Here is an 18894-nt window from a genome sequence, read left to right as displayed (position 1 = left end):
ATCTTCTCTAATGGAGTAAGCACTTGAAGTAAAGGCAACTGTAATTTCCCTGTCCCCTTTTCACTAGGTCAAGACAGAATTCAAACCATATTCAGAAGCATCATTGGTTACAATAGTGTCAAAAGAAGTGAAATCAGGGCTCTTGGCAATAGCAGATTTGATAGCATAAAAACTAGGGATGTGCTCAAAACAAATTTAGCATTCTGTTCCAAGTTTGTCATATGGATTCTCCATCATCTCTAATATGGGATCTGTGCTCTTTGGGTCTACCCAGAGCTCTGATGTTTCCAACCCAATATTGAGAGTTTTTCTGTGATACATACACTTTCACTTTTGCAGTGCATCCTTTGTACTCCAGGGCAGCAGTGAAGTATCCATTGTGGCAATAAGGGAGTCTCATCACATGGATGGATGTCTGAAGGCTGCAGGTGCAGATTTAATGTAGTAAGCAGTTTCTTGTAAAAGTGATGGGAAATTATCGTGTACACAGAACCAAAATCAGCCAGCAATTACACTTCATGGCCATTAAGGCTTACTGGCTCCATCCCTCCCAGTAGTTAGTCCCTTGCCGCCTCAACATGCCTCCTATTCCTCAGGGCAGTAGTTAGGTTCCTCCCAATCATGGGGGACTGGATAGCTTCCTCACTCTTCTGTGCAGCCTGGGATGACAATCCTTGTCCAGGTGGCAGCATTTACCCTCCATAGGGCATTTACCGGTTGCTCAACACCAGTGGCACAGAATTCTCCTGATTCTCCTGCTACTGTGTGAGCACATACTTCTTGTGCTCACCTCTTCTTCCTCCTCTGTGGAAGCCCCCTGCTCCTCCTGTGGTTGTTCCTGGAGAGCTTGTTCTGTCCTATCCAGGAGCTCTTCATTTTCCTTGATATGTTCCAAAGTAGAAAGGCATGCTTCATGTGAGTGACAGCGTGGGGCAGGTCACCCTCCCTATGTTTGCAGTTGTAAGTGTAAGTGCGGAAAGTGCTCATAACATATGGACAGGGCTCCTGTCTTACACAAAAGCCTCACACAAAAGAAACCAGTAACTAGCAACATCATCAAAACAGAAAAAAGGAAAAAGTTAGACAACATGGGGGACAGAACAGAATCCTGTGGGACCAAGGCCAAGCAGAAGTTTCCAGTGAAATCTTCTTCCACATACAATAGGAACCAACACAATGTCCCTAGTCCAGTCCATAGAGGCAAACATTCAAAAATGGCCCTCCAACTCCCAGAAGCAAACAGTCAAATGTTGTTGCCTTCCTGAGGCATGTTTACCTCAGGAACAGAAGAAGCACTTTTTTTTCTTCTACTACTGCATCCTCTCAGTGGCGTCCAGTGGGGCTTTTCCAGGTGATGCGGGGTCTTTTGAAATCTGACCCTGGGCAGGATGTATTAGAACCCTTGGTAGCACACTGTGACACATTTGCACAACACTTTGAAGGTTAAGTCACTCACATTCGCCATGAGTTGGACACTACGGCTGATGCAGGATCATTGGAAGAGGTGCTCAGAATGTAGACAAGGTGCATGCTTGACCCTTGCCCTTCATGGCTGATTAAATCTAGTAGGGAGGGAATGTTCAGCTGGGTCCAGCAGGTCCTAATTGAGAAAGGGATTGGTCCCAGCTCCACTGAAGGAAGCTATTATTCGACCACTCCTAAAAGAAACCCAGTTTGGACCCAGAGGGTGTAAACAACTCTAAGCCTGTGGCCAATATTCCCTTCCTGAGCAAGGTGCTTGAGCGTGTAGTGGCTGACCAGCTCCAGACACTCTTGGATGAAACCGACTATCTAGATCCTTTTCAATCGCTATGCAGAGAGAGAGAGACGAGGGAGTGCATGTTAATTATTTTGGATCTCTCAGTGGAATTTGATACCATTGACCATGGTATCCTTTAGGATAGGCTGGTCGGGTTGGGTGTGGGAGGCACTGTTTGGAGGTGGTTCCACTCCTACTTCAAGGCCTGTTCTCAAATGGTGGTGCTAGGGGATTACTGCTCAACCCCTTGGCAGTTATGCTATGGGGTTCCGCAGGGTTCCATTCTTTCCCCTATGCTGTTTAACATTTTATTTTATTTTATTATTTATGAAACCGCTGGGAGAGGTCATCAGAGATTTGGCCTGAGGTGTCATTAATATGCAGATGGTACTCAGTTGTATATCTCTTTTTATCAAACACAGCAGAGGCAATGACTGTCTTGAATTGGTGCTTGACTGTCCCGAATTGGTGCTTGGATGAAGTAATGGACTGGATGAGGGTGAATAAGCTGAGACACAATACAGACAAGACAGAAGTACTGTTGGTCAGTGGTTTCTCCAGATGATGTTCAGCCTGTTGTAGATGGGTTTGTCCTCCCCATGAAGGAACAGGTTCGCAGCTTGCAGGTGCTCATTGATCCAGCACAGTGACCGAGAGACTCAAGTGGCCTCTGTGGCTCAGAGCACCTTTTATCAGCTTTGGCAGATATGCCAACTGCGACCTTACTTGGAGACATAGCTTGGCCTAGACACATAGCCTGGACACACAGCTTGGCTACAGTTACTTATGCTCTGTTAACTTCTCACTTAGATTATTGCAATGCGTTGTACATGGGGATGCCTTTGAAAATGGTCCAGAAACTGCAGTTGGTACAAAATAGGGCTGCAAGATTATGAACTGGGACTGGACATTTTGAGCATATTACTCCAGTGCTTCACCTGCTACACTGGCTCCCAGTCTGTTTCCGGGCCCAATGCAAGATGCTGATTTTAACCTTTAAAGCCCTACATGGCTTGGGACCAGGTTACCTGAGAGAGCTCCTTGTGCCATATGTTCCAATCCAGACCTTAAGATTTCCTTCAGAGGCCCTCCTCCAGGTGCCCCTGCCAAATGAAGCAAGGTGGGTGGGTGGCTATTAGGGCCTTTTTGGTGGTTGTACTCCATTTATGGAATAGCCTACCAATGAAATTCTTCTGGCTTCATCACATTGTACTTTTAGACGCCAGGTAAAAAACCTTTTTGTTCACTCAGGTCTTTTGAATTGTAAATTTTGATCTGATTTTAAATGATTTTTTTAAAAATGTCTTTTAAATTATTTTGTATTGTTTTTTGTATTTTCTTCCCCCTTACCTTATTTGGTCTGTTATGATTTAAATGTGTTGTGTGTTTTTATCTCATGTTTTATTGTGTTGTAAGAGGAAGCATGACTTGCCCCCTTAGCTAAGTAGGGTATGCCCTGGTTGCATTTGAATGGGAGACTGCATGTGACCACTGCAAGATATTCCCCTTAGGGGATGGAGCCGCTCTGGGAAAAACATCTAAGTTCCAAGTTCCCACCCTGGCTTCTCCAAGATAGGGCTGAGATAAATTCCTGCCTGTAACCTTGGAGAAGCTGCTGCCAGTCTGTGTAGACAATACTGAGCTAGATAGACCAAAGGTCTGACTTGGTATATGGCAGCTTCCTATGTTTCTATGTAAGCCACCCAGAGGACAATTTGTTATGGGGCAGCTAACAAATAACATTGTTTATCATCATCATCATCACCACCACCACCACCACTACAAACACCACCATCACGTCCAGCATTTTCGTGGGGGTGCGGGGGGCAGGATAGATGAGAGCATCTACTACCTTTCAGGAGGTAACAGTTATATAGTTTTATATGCATTACGTATAAAAATATTTTGGAGCACTTAAGTCCCAAAAGTGATAACTCTGTCTAAATTGCTCTGAGTTCCTTGGAGTAAGGGTGGAATCCAAATGCAGTAAATAAAATAACTATATAAATAAAATACAGATAATACTAGGGATGTGTGAATCGATTTGGATACAAATCGATTTGTACTCAAATCTAGCTGATTCGGGTGATTCGGAGACAAAACGAATCACCCCTGTGGTCCATTGGCTAGATTCAGGTACAAATCGAATTGCGGCTGATTCGATTCGAATCGATTAGGGGTTTCGGATCTGTCCTATTAATTTCCCCAGATTCCCAGCTTTCATTTTTTAAAAAAAGCTAAGCTCTAGCCCTTATAGAAGTGGAGTTATGGAGCAAAATGTGTGGTCACTATTTTTCAAGTGTTCGGATTCTATGGTGTATAATAACTTTCACTCAATGAATCCTTATGAGGATTCATTACACACCTTCATTTCTTCTATTCATTTTGACTGTCTTGTAGATAGTGCCAATTGTCAACTGCCATGTGCCAACTTCACCCCACTCTCACCCGCAAGGCAGTGAGGTACTACTCAGTTTAAGTTAAGTGCCTAATAGGTAGAGGCTACTATCCAAATTGCAGAGGGATTGGACAAAGGGCTGGGTTTTGGTGAATTGTTGAAGTTTTCCATAGGAAATCATGTAGGTTTCAGCAGCCCCATAACTGCACTTGGGGGGTGCTGGGGTGGCCCAGAGTGAGTGGTCGTGTAGTGAACAGAGGGTGCCAGCCACCCCCATGGGTTTCTAGCCCATGGGGTTCAGGTTTCTGTTGTTTCTGAGGTGTTCTGAGAGTAGTGTCTCTGATAGCAAATGAGATTTTCAATACAAACCATGAATCCACTCTCATTTGCTACCATAGAATCTACACTCAGACCACCTCAGAAACAACAGAACCCTGTACCCCATGGGTTAGCAACCCCATGGGAGTGGCTGGCACCCTATGTGCACTACACCACCACTCACTCTTGGCCACCCCAGCACCCACCAAGTGCACTTATGGGGCTGCTGAAACCTCCATTATACCTTATAGGGGAAAACCTTAAAGATGAGTAAACTTCAACTATTCACCAAAAACCAGCCCTTTGCCCAATCCCTCTGCAATTAGAGAACCAGCGTGCTGTAGTGGTCAGAGTGCTGGACTAGGACCGGGGAGACCCGAGTTCAAATCCCCATTCAGCCATGAAACTAGCTGGGGGACTCTGGGCCAGTCACTTCTCTCTCAGCCTAACCTACTTCACAGGGTTGTTGTGAAAGAGAAACTCAAGTACGTAGTACTCTGGGCTCCTTGGAGGAAGAGCGGGATATAAATGTAAAAATAATAATAATTAATAATTAATAATAATAATAATAATAATAATAATAATAATTTGGGTGGGAGCCTCCACCCATTAGGCACTACCACCTCACCACACTCTTCCACCCCAGATCCCACTTTATGCCCCAAATCTGCCGCAAAGAAACTAAACCTTCAACAATTCACCAAAAATCAGCCCTTTGTCCAATTCCTCTGCAATTTCGGTGGTAGCCTCTACCCATTAGGCACTTAACATAAACTGAGTAGTACCTCACTGCCTTGTGGGTGGGAGTGGGGTATAGTTGGCACATGGCAGTTGACAACTGGCACTGTCTAAAAGACGGTCAAAATGAATAGAAGAAATGAAGGTGTGTAATGAATCCTCATAAGGATTCATTGAGTGAAAGTTAATATACACCAAAGAATCCGAACACTTAAAAAATAGTGACCACACATTTTGCTCCATAACTCCACTTCGATAAGGGCTAGAGCTTAGCTTTTTTTTTAAATGAAAGCTGGGAATCTGGGGAAATTAATAGGGCAGACCCAAAACCTGAATTGATTCTATTCAGATCAGACGCGATTCGGATCTGAATCGAATTTGGGGTGATTCAGATGGGTCAGATTCGGATCCAAATCGAAAAGGGTTGTTTCGATTCGGTTACAAATCGAAACACAGAAAATCTGAATTCCACACCCCTAGATAATACTTATGCAGTTCAAACCTTCTATGAACATTACTATAGATTATAGTATGAGCAAAGAACTGTCTTTTTTGTGTACATTAATGGTCAAAAGCAATATGCACACTCATAATGCTGAATAAATAACAGCAGTCTACAAGTGACAGTGTGCATCAATTCTAATTCTGTACTAACAATTGTGGTGGTGGTGGAGGGGGCTACTACCACAATATCAAATGTAGGAGGAAACAAATCAAATATCATATCAGTCTGTGCATGTTTTCTTGGAACTAAGGCCCACTCATATAAACTGAACTTGTTTCCAAGTAAGTAGGGATGTGCGGAAAACCTTGAGATCAAGCCGGTTTACCATCGAACTGGTCTATCTCAAGGGCTCACCCTCAAGATGGACAGGACCTGGTTTGGCTCGACTTCGAGAGGAAACCACCACCACCCCCCACCAGTTCAGGGGTTCTAACAATTTTTTTAAAAAAATGACTCACTGGCGGGTCTGGGGGCCTCAGAGGTGCTGGTGTGGCCAGGAGGGAGGTATCCGCAGTCACCCTTTCCCCCACCGACCTACCCCCGGTCCTCAAAGGGCCATTTCAGCCCATTTTGGGGGCATTCTAGCCCTTTCCCCAGTGGAGGTGGCCATTTTGGAGGCCATCGCACATGCACCATGGCCAGGGCATACATACAGCTGCCTCCAAAATGGCCAGTGCCACCAGGGAAAGAGCCAGAATGGCCTCAAAATGGGCCAAAATGGCCACTAGAGGGACCGGGGGAGGCCGGCAGGGAGTGATGGAGACTGCAGTGACACTCCCCCCAGCGCAGCTGCTCCAGCACACCCTGAGGCTGTCAGACCCACTGGCGAGTCATTCTTTAAAAAAATATTAAATGTTAGAACCCTTGAGCTGGCTTGAATTCGAGCCAAAGCCGGCGGCAGTGGCGGGGGGGTGGTGTTGTTTGGTGGCACAAAACTGAACATGCCTGGTTCTGTTCAAGTCTGGTTCAAACTCGAATGGAACCAGGCAAACCAGTTTTGTGCACACTCCTACAAGTAAGTATACGTAGAAATGCAGCCTTAAAATATTGTGAGTATCCCGTATTTAAGGAGGGGTTCCTAATTGGAAACTGGAATTTCCCTATTCCAGTATCTCATACAGATCTTATAAAGCATTTTTGGTTTTTCCATTTACATTTAAAATAAGAAGGTTTAAAATACTTTGCACAGTCCCCAATCATCAATGGATATTTGACCTCACCAGAGGAAAAGAATGATAGAAAATGATAAAATATATACCCCAACGTATGTGTGTGTGATGGGGGAGAATCAATTAATCAGTAAGTCAATGGGAAAGAAAATCAAACATAACAGAACATCTGGAGAAATGTGCTACCTGCTTGTAAGAAAATACTCTTTCCCAAATGCCCAGGAACAGAAAGTTTATTTCACTACTATTTTCAAATTGAACCTAAAGAAATTATCATACATAAGGCTAAATATTAATCTTGTGTTCATTGAAATGAACTTAAAACAATCTTCATGAAGAAAACCTGCAATTTCAAATGATTACATTGTTAAAAGCAATTATATTTAACCAGATGAGGATCTCACCATAGTTCAAATTCCCCATAGTGACATTTCATGTTATATTTGAGAAATTCCTCAATAAAAATGTCAAATAGAAAGTGAGTGGAGTTCCTCCAAGGACAGACTTGGAACATTTCCAATATAAATGTATAGCCAAAGAATCTCAACCAAAAAGGGTGGGAGTGGAGCTCATTCAGTTAGAAAAGAAAAGTTAAAGATTTAAATAGGAGTAGAGAGGGGAAATAACCCATCAACTTCAGCTCCTCTAATTAAACTGAGACTACATTTCAATTCTTTTATTTTAGGAAGAGAAAGATCATTCTGCATAGGCGACATTATTGCAAAATTGGGCCTGATCGAAGGCTGGCTTATGGTGGATCTGTGTGAAGCAATTACTTTGTGGTGCCCTTTTAAGTGAAAAATATTTGCAAAGACTGGTGACGTTGCATCAACATGACACTGGTCCAGGATTGCAAAAAGTGTTCAGAAAATTCAGGAATTGGCAGAAGAGACTGAGACTGATTGTATTAGTGAGAAGAGGGATCCTGTCTTCACTGTGCAGTAAAGATAGGAGCCCTCCCCTCTCACCAACACAAATATTCCAATGTTCTGCCCTTCTTCCTTCCTCTGTCCCTCTGTATATGCTCACAGCCACTCTTATTATTGCCCTACCTTCCTCCAGAGCTGAACCCTAGAACTGAAATGTTCTACTACTGTATCCAGTGAGGCCTTAGCTGAAATAAAGAAATGAAGGAGGAACTAAGAGAAGGGTAAATGCTTGGATAGATTTAACTGCTTTGAGGGTCTTCCTCAAAGCAGTAAATATGGAAGGAAGTGAAACCTGCTTAAATTTTCACAACCTAGGTCCAACTTTTAAGTCACTGGTGGTAACTGGCTCCTTGGATTTTCGCACTTCTGAATTTGTTCTATGTTAGCAACCATCACCACATTAGTCACAAATCACCATGGACCATTTTGGGGGTGACTGTTGGCATTATATTCCTAGAAAAATAATGCATCTTAGGATTAGTTTGCCTGAACTAGATCAAGCAATGACTTGCTTATGTGAGTTGACACAGATCTAATGCCACAAACAGAATGTCAACTGGTTTACACATTCAGTTGTCAGTAAACAAGTGCTGAATAATCGAGTGATGTACATACATGTAAGCAATGGGCTTTTAGCTCTGAAATTACTTTGTAAAAATGCACCTATAATTTTCTTAGTTACTTGATCATTTTCTTCTGTGTCCTTTTTTATCTTCCAGATTGCCCTAGCCTACCATGGTATCACAGACTGTTAGACAATGCCCACCTGGCTGTACCATTTACCTAGAACAAAGACCTTTGAAATAATTACAACCTGTGATTTATTTACATGTTCAGGGAGTGAATCAGAGCTTCAAGTAAGTGGAAAGAAATTCAACAACCCTGACAAGATCAGGAGTGCTTGAGATACCTTTCTTTCATTTCAGAATAAGCAGTCATGTAAGCAACAGTAGGTTATTTTCACTAGTGCCTTGCAGTTCTATGAGGAAATGCAGTGACCTAGGAATGACCCAAAGCTGTTCAGCAACTAACATGGCTTTGGTATAATGACTTCTGAATCCTGTTTGTGTAAGCAAAGCCCACATAGATGTTTCTACAATTGTGGAACTCTCTCATTCTTCTGGAAATTTCAACATGTTCCAGAAGTGCTGCTAGATCTTTTGCAAGCATTTGGCAGCCAGTGAATAATCATTTTATATTTTAGTCAGTCTTTTATCATTCATACGGGTTCTGTTTCAACAGAACTGCTGCTTTCCCCAAGACACTGAGGTGCAGCAAAAATGTAATTATTTCTACAAGAACACTTATTTAAAATGCTACCTAAGAAAATCTAATGAAGAATATTAAAACACAGAGTTTTATAGAAACAATATCATTTTTGTTACCATTTCCTAAGTCCAGTAGGAAAGGAAATTATGTTCCACTCTATAGACATTCTGAGTGTTATTTTAATTTGGTAAAGGTTGCGTATATAGTGTGATAGTATGATTGCCATCAATCCCGCCCCGCCAACTTCTGCATGACAGCAATCCATGCTGCATTGTTAATGCCTGCCTTTAGGAACTATGTTCTTCAGTAGGATTATGAAAGACATACCATTGCCAGCACCTCCAGTCACTATGTGCTGATTTGGGGGCATCCCATCTTGCTCTTCCCAGTGATGCTACCAATATGGATATTACCACTGCAGCAAAGGTCCCCACAATTCTATAGACGTTATGCAGCAGCAGCCATAATGCACTTATAAAATAAGAATAGGGCCTGCTTAGAAGTATTCTTAGAAGTATTCTTAGAGGTAAAGTACAAAATAGATTATGATTTATTAACCAGTCCTTGCTATTGACCAATATGCTTCAGCATAATCCATTACAGTGATCATTAAGGATGCAAAATGAATAAGACATTGCCATTTATTCTCCTCATCAAGAGGTGGCCTTTTCAGACTCATCTGTGAGGTGCATCATGAAGTAAGAATGATAATTAGTCAATCAGAAGGCAGTCATTGTAGGTGGGCAGAAAACCCAGGTGGGCAGTCATTGTAGGTGGGTAGACCTTGTTTCCCAATATAAGGGTTAAGGTACTTTCAAGTTTCACAGAACTTGTCCTCAAGCAAAAATGTGATGGCAAGAACACAACCTGAACTAACACAAGGAGATCATCCACACAATCAAAAACTGTGTTCTACCTGGGTTTAGGAATGTGAATTTCCCTTACCCAGTTTGGGAAAACTGGGTATGTGTGCCCCCAGTTTTTGGTTGTGTGGAAGCAAGGTAAGAGGGAAACCTGGGTAAAAGCAATTGTGTGAAAGCAAGGTAGGAGGAAAAGCTACCCAGGGTTTCCTTCTACCTTGCTTCCACACAATCACTTTTACCTAAGTTTTCCTCTAACCTTGCTTCCACACAACCAAAAATTGGAAGCACACACAGCTCCCAAACCTGGGTAGAACACAGTTTTTGATTGTGTGAATGACCTCAAGATGTCCACGCAAAACATGGAGTAGCAGCTTGAAGATCTCAAACTAGGGATGTGCAGAACTTGGTCCTTTATTTCTATAGAGTTTTGAACTATTACAGCCCATGAGGTTAGAAATCTACACAAACTCTGCAGAGCATCTATGGTATCTATCAAGTTTCCAAACAAGTTCTGCACATGTTCAAGCTCTTGCACAATATTTCACAACTAATTGCACATTATCTAATTTCTATGAAAAAGACTGCAAAGAGGGATAGTGAAACTTACTCTTCCTGCAGCTGTACAGCATTCAAGCTCTTTCACAGCCAAATGAAACTGACAAGGAGTAGGGGTGTTTGTGTGTGTGTGTGTGTGTGTGTGTGTGTGTGTGTGTGTGTGTGTGTTTTCTGTTTTGTTTTTGGCCCGAATCTGAAACATCCCCATTTTGTTCTTTGCTTGAAATCAGCCAATCAGAAACACCCCAATTTTGTTCGTTGTTCGAAATTGCAAAACCAGAATCCAAATGTTTTGGATTTAAAAAAACAGCCCAGGGGAAAAACTAGTGGGTGGGAGTAGTAGTGCCCAATGGGTGGAAGCTACCACCACAATTTCAGAGGAATTGGGCAAAGGGCTGGTTTTTGGTGAGTTTTTGAAGTTTAAGATTTTTTCCATAGGGAATAACAAAGTTTTCAGCAGAAGTGTACCTTCATTTCGGGGGTGGGGGGCAAGGGGGTGAACCAGAGCAGAGTAGGGTGGGTGGTAGTGCCCAGTGGGAACACGGAAGCTGCCAGAATTATTTCAAAGGAATTGGGCAGAGGGCTGATTTTTAAAGATTTAATGGAGTTTATACATCTTTAATGTTCTTCCCCGTAGGGAATGATGGAGGCTTCAGCAGCCCTGTAACTGCACTTGGGGGGCACCCGGGTGGCCCAGAGCGAGTGGTGGTGTAGAGCACATAGGGTGCCAACCACCCCCATGGGTTGCTAACCCATGGGATACTTGGTTCTGTTGTTTCTGAGATGTTTTGAGTGTAGATTCTCTGGTAGCATATGAGTGGATTCATGGTTTGTCATTGAACATCTCATATGCTACCAGAGAATCCAGAGGCTGGGCTTAGGCTGGCAACAAGGCCTGAGGTATAGGCAATGGCATGGAATCTCACAAGGGGGTGGAAAAAATTCTTCTGGAACAAAAAAGCAATGCAGCAGATACAGGTGAAACTCGAAAAATTAGAATATCGTGCAAAAGTTCATTAATTTCAGTAATGCAAATTAAAAGGTGAAACTGATATATGAGATAGACACATTACATGCAAAGCGAGATAAGTCAAGCCTTAATATGTTATAATTGTGATGATCATGGCGTACAGCTCATGAGAACCCCAAATCCACAATCTCAGAAAATTAGAATATTACATGAAACCAATAAAACAAGGATTGTAAATAGAACAATATCGGACCTCTGAAAAGTATAAGCATGCATATGTATTCAGTACTTGGTTTGGGCCCCTTCTGCAGCAATTACTGCCTCAATGCGGCGTGGCATGGATGCTATCAGCCTGTGGCACTGATGAGGTGTTATGGAAGACCAGGATGCTTCAATAGCGGCCTTCAGCTCTTCTGCATTGTTTGGTCTCATGTCTCTCATCCTTCTCTTGGCAATGCCCCATAGATTCTCTATGGGGTTCAGGTCAGGCGAGTTTGCTGGCCAATCAAGCACAGTAATCCCATGGTCATTGAACCAGGTTTTGGTACTTTTGGCAGTGTGGGCAGGTGCCAAGTCCTGCTGGAAAATGAAGTCAGCATCCCCATACAGCTCGTCTGCGGAAGGAAGCATGAAGTGCTCCAAAATCTCCTGATAGACGGCTGCGTTGACCCTGGACTTAATGAAGCACAGTGGACCAACACCAGCAGATGACATGGCTCCCCAAATCAACACAGACTGTGGAAACTTCACACTGGACTTCAAGCATCTTGCATTGTGTGCCTCTCCATTCTTCCTCCAGACTCTGGGTCCTTGGTTTCCAAATGAGATGCAAAAGTTGCTCTCATCAGAAAAGAGGACTTTGGACCACTGAGCAACAGACCAGTTCTTTTTTCCTTGAGCCCAGGTAAGACGCTTCTGACGTTGTTTGTTGTTCAGGAGCGGCTTGACAAGAGGAATACGACATTTGAAGCCCATGTCCAGGATCCGTCTGTGTGTGGTGGCTCTTGGTGCACTAACTCCAGCCTCAGTCCACGCCTTGTTAAAGTCCCCAACACTTTTGAATGGCCTTTTCCTGACAATCCTCTCCAGGCTGCGGTCATCCCTGCTGCTTGTGCACCTTTTTCTTCCACATAACTTTCTATTAATGTGCTTTGATACAGCACTTTGGGAACATCCAACTTCTTTTGCAATTACCTTTTGAGGCTTTCCCTCCTTATGGAGGGTGTCAATGATGGTTTTCTGCACAACTGTCAAGTCAGCAGTCTTTCCCATGATTGTGATTCCTAATGAACCAGACTGAGAGACCATTTAAAGGCTCAGGAACCCTTTGCAGATGTTATGGCTTGATTAGCTGATTGGAGTGGGACACCTGGAACCTAGACTGTTGAACCTTTTCACAATATTCTAATTTTCTGGGATTGTGGATTTGGGGTTCTCATGAGCTGTACGCCATGATCATCACAATTATAATAAATTAAGGCTTGACTTATCTCGCTTTGCATGTAATGCGTCTATCTCATATATCAGTTTCACCTTTTAATTTGCAATACTGAAATTAATGAACTTTTGCACGATATTCTAATTTTTTGAGTTTCACCTGTAAATCCATTCCCAGGCTGGCATGCAGTAGCCATAGCAGGCTGGCAGGCTGGGCTCAGGCTGGCAACAAAGTAGGCAGGCATAGGCAATGGCATGGCATCATCATGGCAACTTGAGGCATGCCATGCAATGCAAACTAGTTCTCTCTCTCTCTCTTCAATGAGGCAGAAAGGCAGAATGGAGAAAGAGTAACTAACTTGTTGAATGAACTGAAAACCCCTCCTTGAACTCCCCCCCTTGCCCCTTCTTCGACCCTTTCCCTGGCCAATGTGGGGTCAGTAAAGAGTGGTAAGAGGCAAAAGAGCCAATGGGGAGCAAGGAGGGAACTGTCAGCAGGTCAGCCCATGCTTTAGGTCACCAATTGGAAGGCTGGAAGGGTGGGAAATTCAAAGAGATGTCAAACACAAAATGGAGACTGACTCAGAGATCACCACAAAATGGTGGTCCAAAACAACAAAACGTTTTGTAGCTGAAACAGGGACGTTTTGTTTTGTGTACAAAACTTTCAGATTTGGAAAATGGGCATTTTGTTTTTTCTACAAAACACCCGAAACGGCCCATTTCGAGTACAAAACGTTTTGTACCTGAAACGTTTTGCACATCCCTAACAAGGAGTTTAAAACCCCTTGTGAATTTCACCTCCTACAAGCAAGGGACTTCTGAACTTGCTGCCAAGGTGTGTGTGTGTGGGGGGGTGTTTTATCAATTTCACACTGCTCTGAAGCCTTCGTACACAAATCTCTACACTTGTGAAAGATCTACCCACATATAATTTTCTTCTCTGAACAGAATCCCTCAGTTTGTGCACCCAGTTGCCGAGAATACTCTGCCCCATACAATTCAGAACTCAGCAATGAAGCTTTCAGATAACACATGAATTTGTTTGCTAGAGAGTATGCAGATTGCATTACAAAGCTGTGCACTATGGGAGTGATAGACTGAATTTGCTTCAGAAATGTGGGGATGGCAAGAAAAACGTGAGGAATTCCCTTATGAACTGGTGCATTTGAACAAACCTGCATACTCTTAAGGTTTGCTCCCACAAGAAGTTTGGCCCAGGGAGAGACAAGGAACAAAAGACAGAGGAGACAGCTAACTCAAGTAATAGTCCAAATGCAAATTATATGGTTTTACTGCTGAAAGAAAGCAGGTTGGCCAAAGTGAAAGAATATGTGAATTGAGTTCCTCAGAGGAAGACTGAGTTAAAATCTATATTATTAATTCTCCTGGGTGTGCCTTGGAATGTGCGTCCCAGCACCCAGCTGATTGGCTGGGCAGCGGATGTGCCTGATTGGCTGAGGCGTACCCAGGATGCAGATGTCAGAGGCAGCGGTGGGCCCGGCCATGGAGGCCAGAAGTGGTGGTGGGCCCAGCCCGGCTGTGGAGGCAAGCGGCGGTGGGCCTGGCCCAGCGGCGGAGGCAAGGCCCAGGAGGGGGGAAAGAAAGTAGTGGGGGGGAGAAGTGGTAGTGGGGAGGAGAGGCGGCTGGGCCCAGAAGCAGAGACTAGGGCAGAAGGTGGGTGGGAAGAGGTAACTGCTGGCCCCAAAGAGCGCACAGATGCTCTGTGTGGGGTCGGTTAGTATATATATAAAACAATAATGGAGAAAAGCTATATGTGCACACCACATAAAATCACCTTGTATATTTCAGTTAATGTATATCAATTCACAGTCCCATTTACCATAAAATTAAATAGAGAAACATCCCTAAAGAGGATGGTATTGCCACTAAAATTCAAAGCAAATTTAGAATTTCCTTCTCAGGTGAAGCATGTCCTGTGCAAGATAGAAGTGGTTTTCATTTGTGTAGCAGAATATCTGGATCTAAACTAATATGATTTATATCACCCTTTTCCTCTTAAAAAAGAAACTTAAGATGACAACATAATTCATTGTAACAGATACTCTCAGTCATTATTCAGGGTTAGAGGAGAGCAATGCCCAGCTAAAACTCAATACTTGAGCTCTGCAGACAGTATTGCACAATTGCATAATTAAGGTTGAGCGGGATGAGTCATTACTTACTAGAACTTCAGCATGTTTCTTTTTTGTGCAATGCATTATTCTTTGCATGATCATGCACAAACAGAAGCCACAGAACTGGAAACGAAGCAACACTAATATAAGAACTAGACATGGAGCCGGGTCTCAGGATCAGTGAGACCTGGTTTGGGAAGGGAAGTGGGGAGAGCGGACTAAGCCTGCTCTCCCCGCACACAAGCAGGGTGGGAGCCCTGGGCAGTCGGATCGGCCACCCACACGATTGCCAGTTCTGTGATGGAGCCGGCGGGGGGCTGGGGAATTCAGGGGCCGCATGGCCCCCAGAAGCTCCAGTATGCCCTGCATGAGCGCGCAGGGCATACTGGAGAGACCCCCGGAGCCAGGAGGCATCTTTTCACCTCCCCTCTGGGGGTCTACACGTGAGTAGCGGCAGTGCGGAGCCACACCGCAGCTACTCAAGATCAGAAAAACCAGGTTTGCAGAGCGCTCGCTCTGCAAACCTGGTTTAAGGGGAGGGGTACTTAGGCAGGTTAACCGCCGGGAGGAAACCAGGCTCGGCTGTGAGCCCGGTGGCTCCCACGATCATCCGAAATCAGGCTAGGCTCCCCTAGCCCGATTTCGGCTGATCATGGGAATAGCCTCTGTGTGTTCCTCACCACATAGGGACTTTTGCAGCAAGTGCCACAAAAACCTGGGCTACCATTCACAAAATCATATAATTTTGGATTATAAAGGTAATTTGGAGGTGCCCCAACTGCTCAATACCCCAACCCCCTGCTCAAAGCAGGAAACTGCTACAGAATCTCTGACAGATGGCCATCCAAGCCTCTGTTAAAACCTTTAGCAAAGGAGAGTACACCACTACACAAGGCAGACTGTTCCAATGTCAAATGTTCCCTACAGTTAGACAATCCTAATATCTAGTCTGATTCTGCTTCCTTGTAATTTTAACCCTTTGGTCCTAGTCCTGCCCTCAGGAGCAACAGAGAACAAGTCTGCTTCTTCTTCAGTGTGATGCAGCTCTTCAGATATTTGAAGGCAGCTATCTTATCTCCACTTATCTCATCTCCAGGCTGAACATACCCAGCTCCTTTAACTGTTTCTCACAGAGCTTGGTTTCCAGACCTCTCACCATCTTGGTTGCCCTCCTTTCAACCTGTTCCAGTTTGTTAACTTCCTTCTTAAAATGCAGTGCCAGAACTGGATGAAATATTCTAAACAAGGTCTGATAAGCACATAATAGACTGAAATTATTATCTAGTGATTGGGAAACTATGCTTCAGAACATCAGCAAAATGCTTCTGGAAGTCATAAATATGTCCAGCACATGCCTTGCTGCCATGTTAAACCCGATTTGAGGAAGGCTTACCTTAGCAGTGGGGGAGGAAGCAGCAGCCAAAAGCTCTTCTCAACCGCAATTGGCAGCTGCCCTCTTTTTTTATATGTAAACCTCTCACCCTATCATTGTGTGACTATGACACAGTGATAGGATGAAGGCATTGCATGGTTGGTAAAAACATATGGCGATCACTGGCATGACCATCAAAAAGTAGCCTGGAATGCTTCTTGGTGGCAACACTGGCCTTTTAAAAAAACTAACATCTCAGTGACCCCACCCTGTTACTCTGTAAATGTGACAAAGTGATGGGGTGTGGCATCACATTGTTGGCTTCCAGATCTAAAGTGTTCCATGACGCTGTCACCCTCAGCGTCAACATAAGCCTCCCTTTAGGGTTTGGCTTTGCTGGTCGAATGACCATATCAATAAAGATCTGATTTAGGGTTTGGCATCTTGTCAAGGTCTCCCTCAAAAAGCTGACCCTGTTAAATAGTATTCAGCAAGGAGAAACAGGTGAAGTGCTACATAAAATGACTTGGCAATATTCACCACAATGTCACTCACCAAGGCAGTTATGTCCATCATGAGCTAGCATGAACCCATCATAGCATGTACACCTGTAGTTGCCTGGAATGTTGATGCATTCATGCACACAGCCTCCATTGTAGAAGTCATTTTCACATTCATCAATATCTAAAAACAAAAGCGGGGGGGGGGACCACACAATTTTGATTAGCAAAGAAGCACCATGTATATTTTACACATGGGAAACATTATTTCATATAAGGAACTTTTCAGAAATAGCCATGAGCTACAATTTCCATTTATGAGAGTCTACCAAAATCATTCCCATAATGCTAATAATGCTAATCTAACTAAAAATGACTTCTGCCTTTGGAGAAACATACATGGGGTATGCTGAGTATTCCTTAAGTGCCTTGGCATGACTGTCGTGGGCTTGCCAGCTAACAGTTTTACAAATCCTTTCTTTTACAGTGCTTTTACAATTGGGTGACAAGCAGGAACACTCCGATAAACAAAAAATGTGGTCTGTATTGAAGGTTGTAAACTCTTCTGGACAGAGACATCTCCTTTTATATTTTTACAGCACCATGCACATTGATGGCATTATAGATATAACAAGTTGTTCTAGTAAGAAATAATCAACCTACTTTCCTTTCACTGTCTCTACAACTGGACTATATTTGGTTCAAATCGAGATCCACAGGTTAGACATCTTACGCCTCAAATGTCCATGTGTCTGCCATTTTAGATGACATCATTACAAACTACACTATTGAGGTGTCCCTGTGTGTCACTCACTACAACTGTACCAAATTTGGTTCAAATCAGTAAGACAGTCCTCAGGTTAGTGCACTTGGGCCTCAAAGGTTCACACATCCACCATCTTGGATCAGGGTGGATGATATCACAAACTACACCATTGGGGCATCCCTATGTGTCCATACAGCGGTAGCAAATTTGATTCAAATCGGTTAGACTGTCCATAAGTTAGTGCACTTGCACCTCAAAAGTTTGGGTCCTCCATCTTGAATTGGGTTGGATGACATCTACACCGTTAAGGTGTCCCTATGTGTCCCTACAGACGTAGCAAATTTGGTTCAAATCAGTTAAGTGGTTCACAAGTTAGCCCACTTGCACCTCCAAAGTTTACACATCCACCGTCTTGAATCAGTGTGGATGATATCATCACAAATTATGCCATTGAGGTGTCCCTGTGTGTCATTCACTGCAAGAAGCCCTGCAGCAGAGGAAGACCCCACCTGCTTCCCAGACAGCACCCATGGTGAGAGACTGGTGTTAGCTGTCTGCTTTTGTTGTTGCTGCTGCTGTTAAATACCTGCCTGCAGGAGAGGGAGAGGGTGAGACCACCTGCCAGCCCCCTGCCTGACCTGTGGGACTGTGGCCTCTGGCAGTGGCTGCTCTGCAGGATAGGGGCCCAGGAGTGACTCAGCAGTCCCTGCTTTCCATCTGACCAGGGTGGTCATCTCTGGGCCTATAAAGGCATGTTGCTTGTGGCCACGGGTCACCACAGAAGGGGCAACACGAAAGAGGGTCACCCCCTTTGGTGGAGCCACTTTGGGGGACAGTGGGGGTGAGGGCCAGGTTTCCTGACCCAAGAATCCACATGTGGATGGGTATTTAATGTGGCTTCTGTTTTAATTAGTCCTGGGTGATTTTGTTTTAATTCTATTTATAAATGTGTCTGGGCTTATCTGGAGATGAGGAGACAGGGAGCATATCCACTGATCAAGGGGTAGCAATTCTGGTGGTGGTAGGGAACAGAAGAAGTAACGCTGGCTGGTCAGTGGGCCATTACAGGGGAAGGGGACTTGGAAACATAATAGCTGTTTCCCCTTCCGGCTGTCCTGCCAGCTCTTTGACCTTGGGGAGCAGTGCCAACCAACCTTGGAACCTCACCTTGCTCCTTTGAAATGTCAGGTCGGTCCAGAACAAATCAG

General features: G+C 43.9%; 1 protein-coding gene and 1 long non-coding RNA gene across 11 annotated transcripts in view; one reads left to right on the top strand and one right to left on the bottom strand.

The window, feature by feature from the left end:
• SCUBE1 (signal peptide, CUB domain and EGF like domain containing 1) overlaps positions 1-18894 on the bottom strand; it is a 514482-nt gene that overhangs the window by 387448 nt on the left and 108140 nt on the right. For all 10 annotated transcript variants that reach the window (XR_008308378.1, XR_008308379.1, XR_008308377.1 and 7 more), the window contains one exon: positions 16976-17104. Coding sequence is in view for 7 of the 10 variants with exons in the window: in XM_053254957.1 (XP_053110932.1) it covers positions 16976-17104 (129 nt within the window). In the remaining 3 variants the exon portion in view is untranslated. The remainder of the gene's footprint in view (positions 1-16975; positions 17105-18894) is intronic.
• On the top strand, positions 2180-17522 carry LOC128326982 (uncharacterized). The gene is made up of 3 exons (XR_008308381.1): positions 2180-2303; positions 8536-8673; positions 17408-17522. It is a non-coding gene; the product is annotated as an uncharacterized LOC128326982 (long non-coding RNA).

Source organism: Hemicordylus capensis, chromosome 5 (assembly GCF_027244095.1).
Source record: "Hemicordylus capensis ecotype Gifberg chromosome 5, rHemCap1.1.pri, whole genome shotgun sequence".
NCBI classification, from domain to species: Eukaryota; Metazoa; Chordata; class Lepidosauria; order Squamata; family Cordylidae; genus Hemicordylus; species Hemicordylus capensis.
The sequence above is the reverse complement of the archived record's forward strand: the minus strand, read 5'-3'. Positions and strand labels throughout refer to the sequence as shown.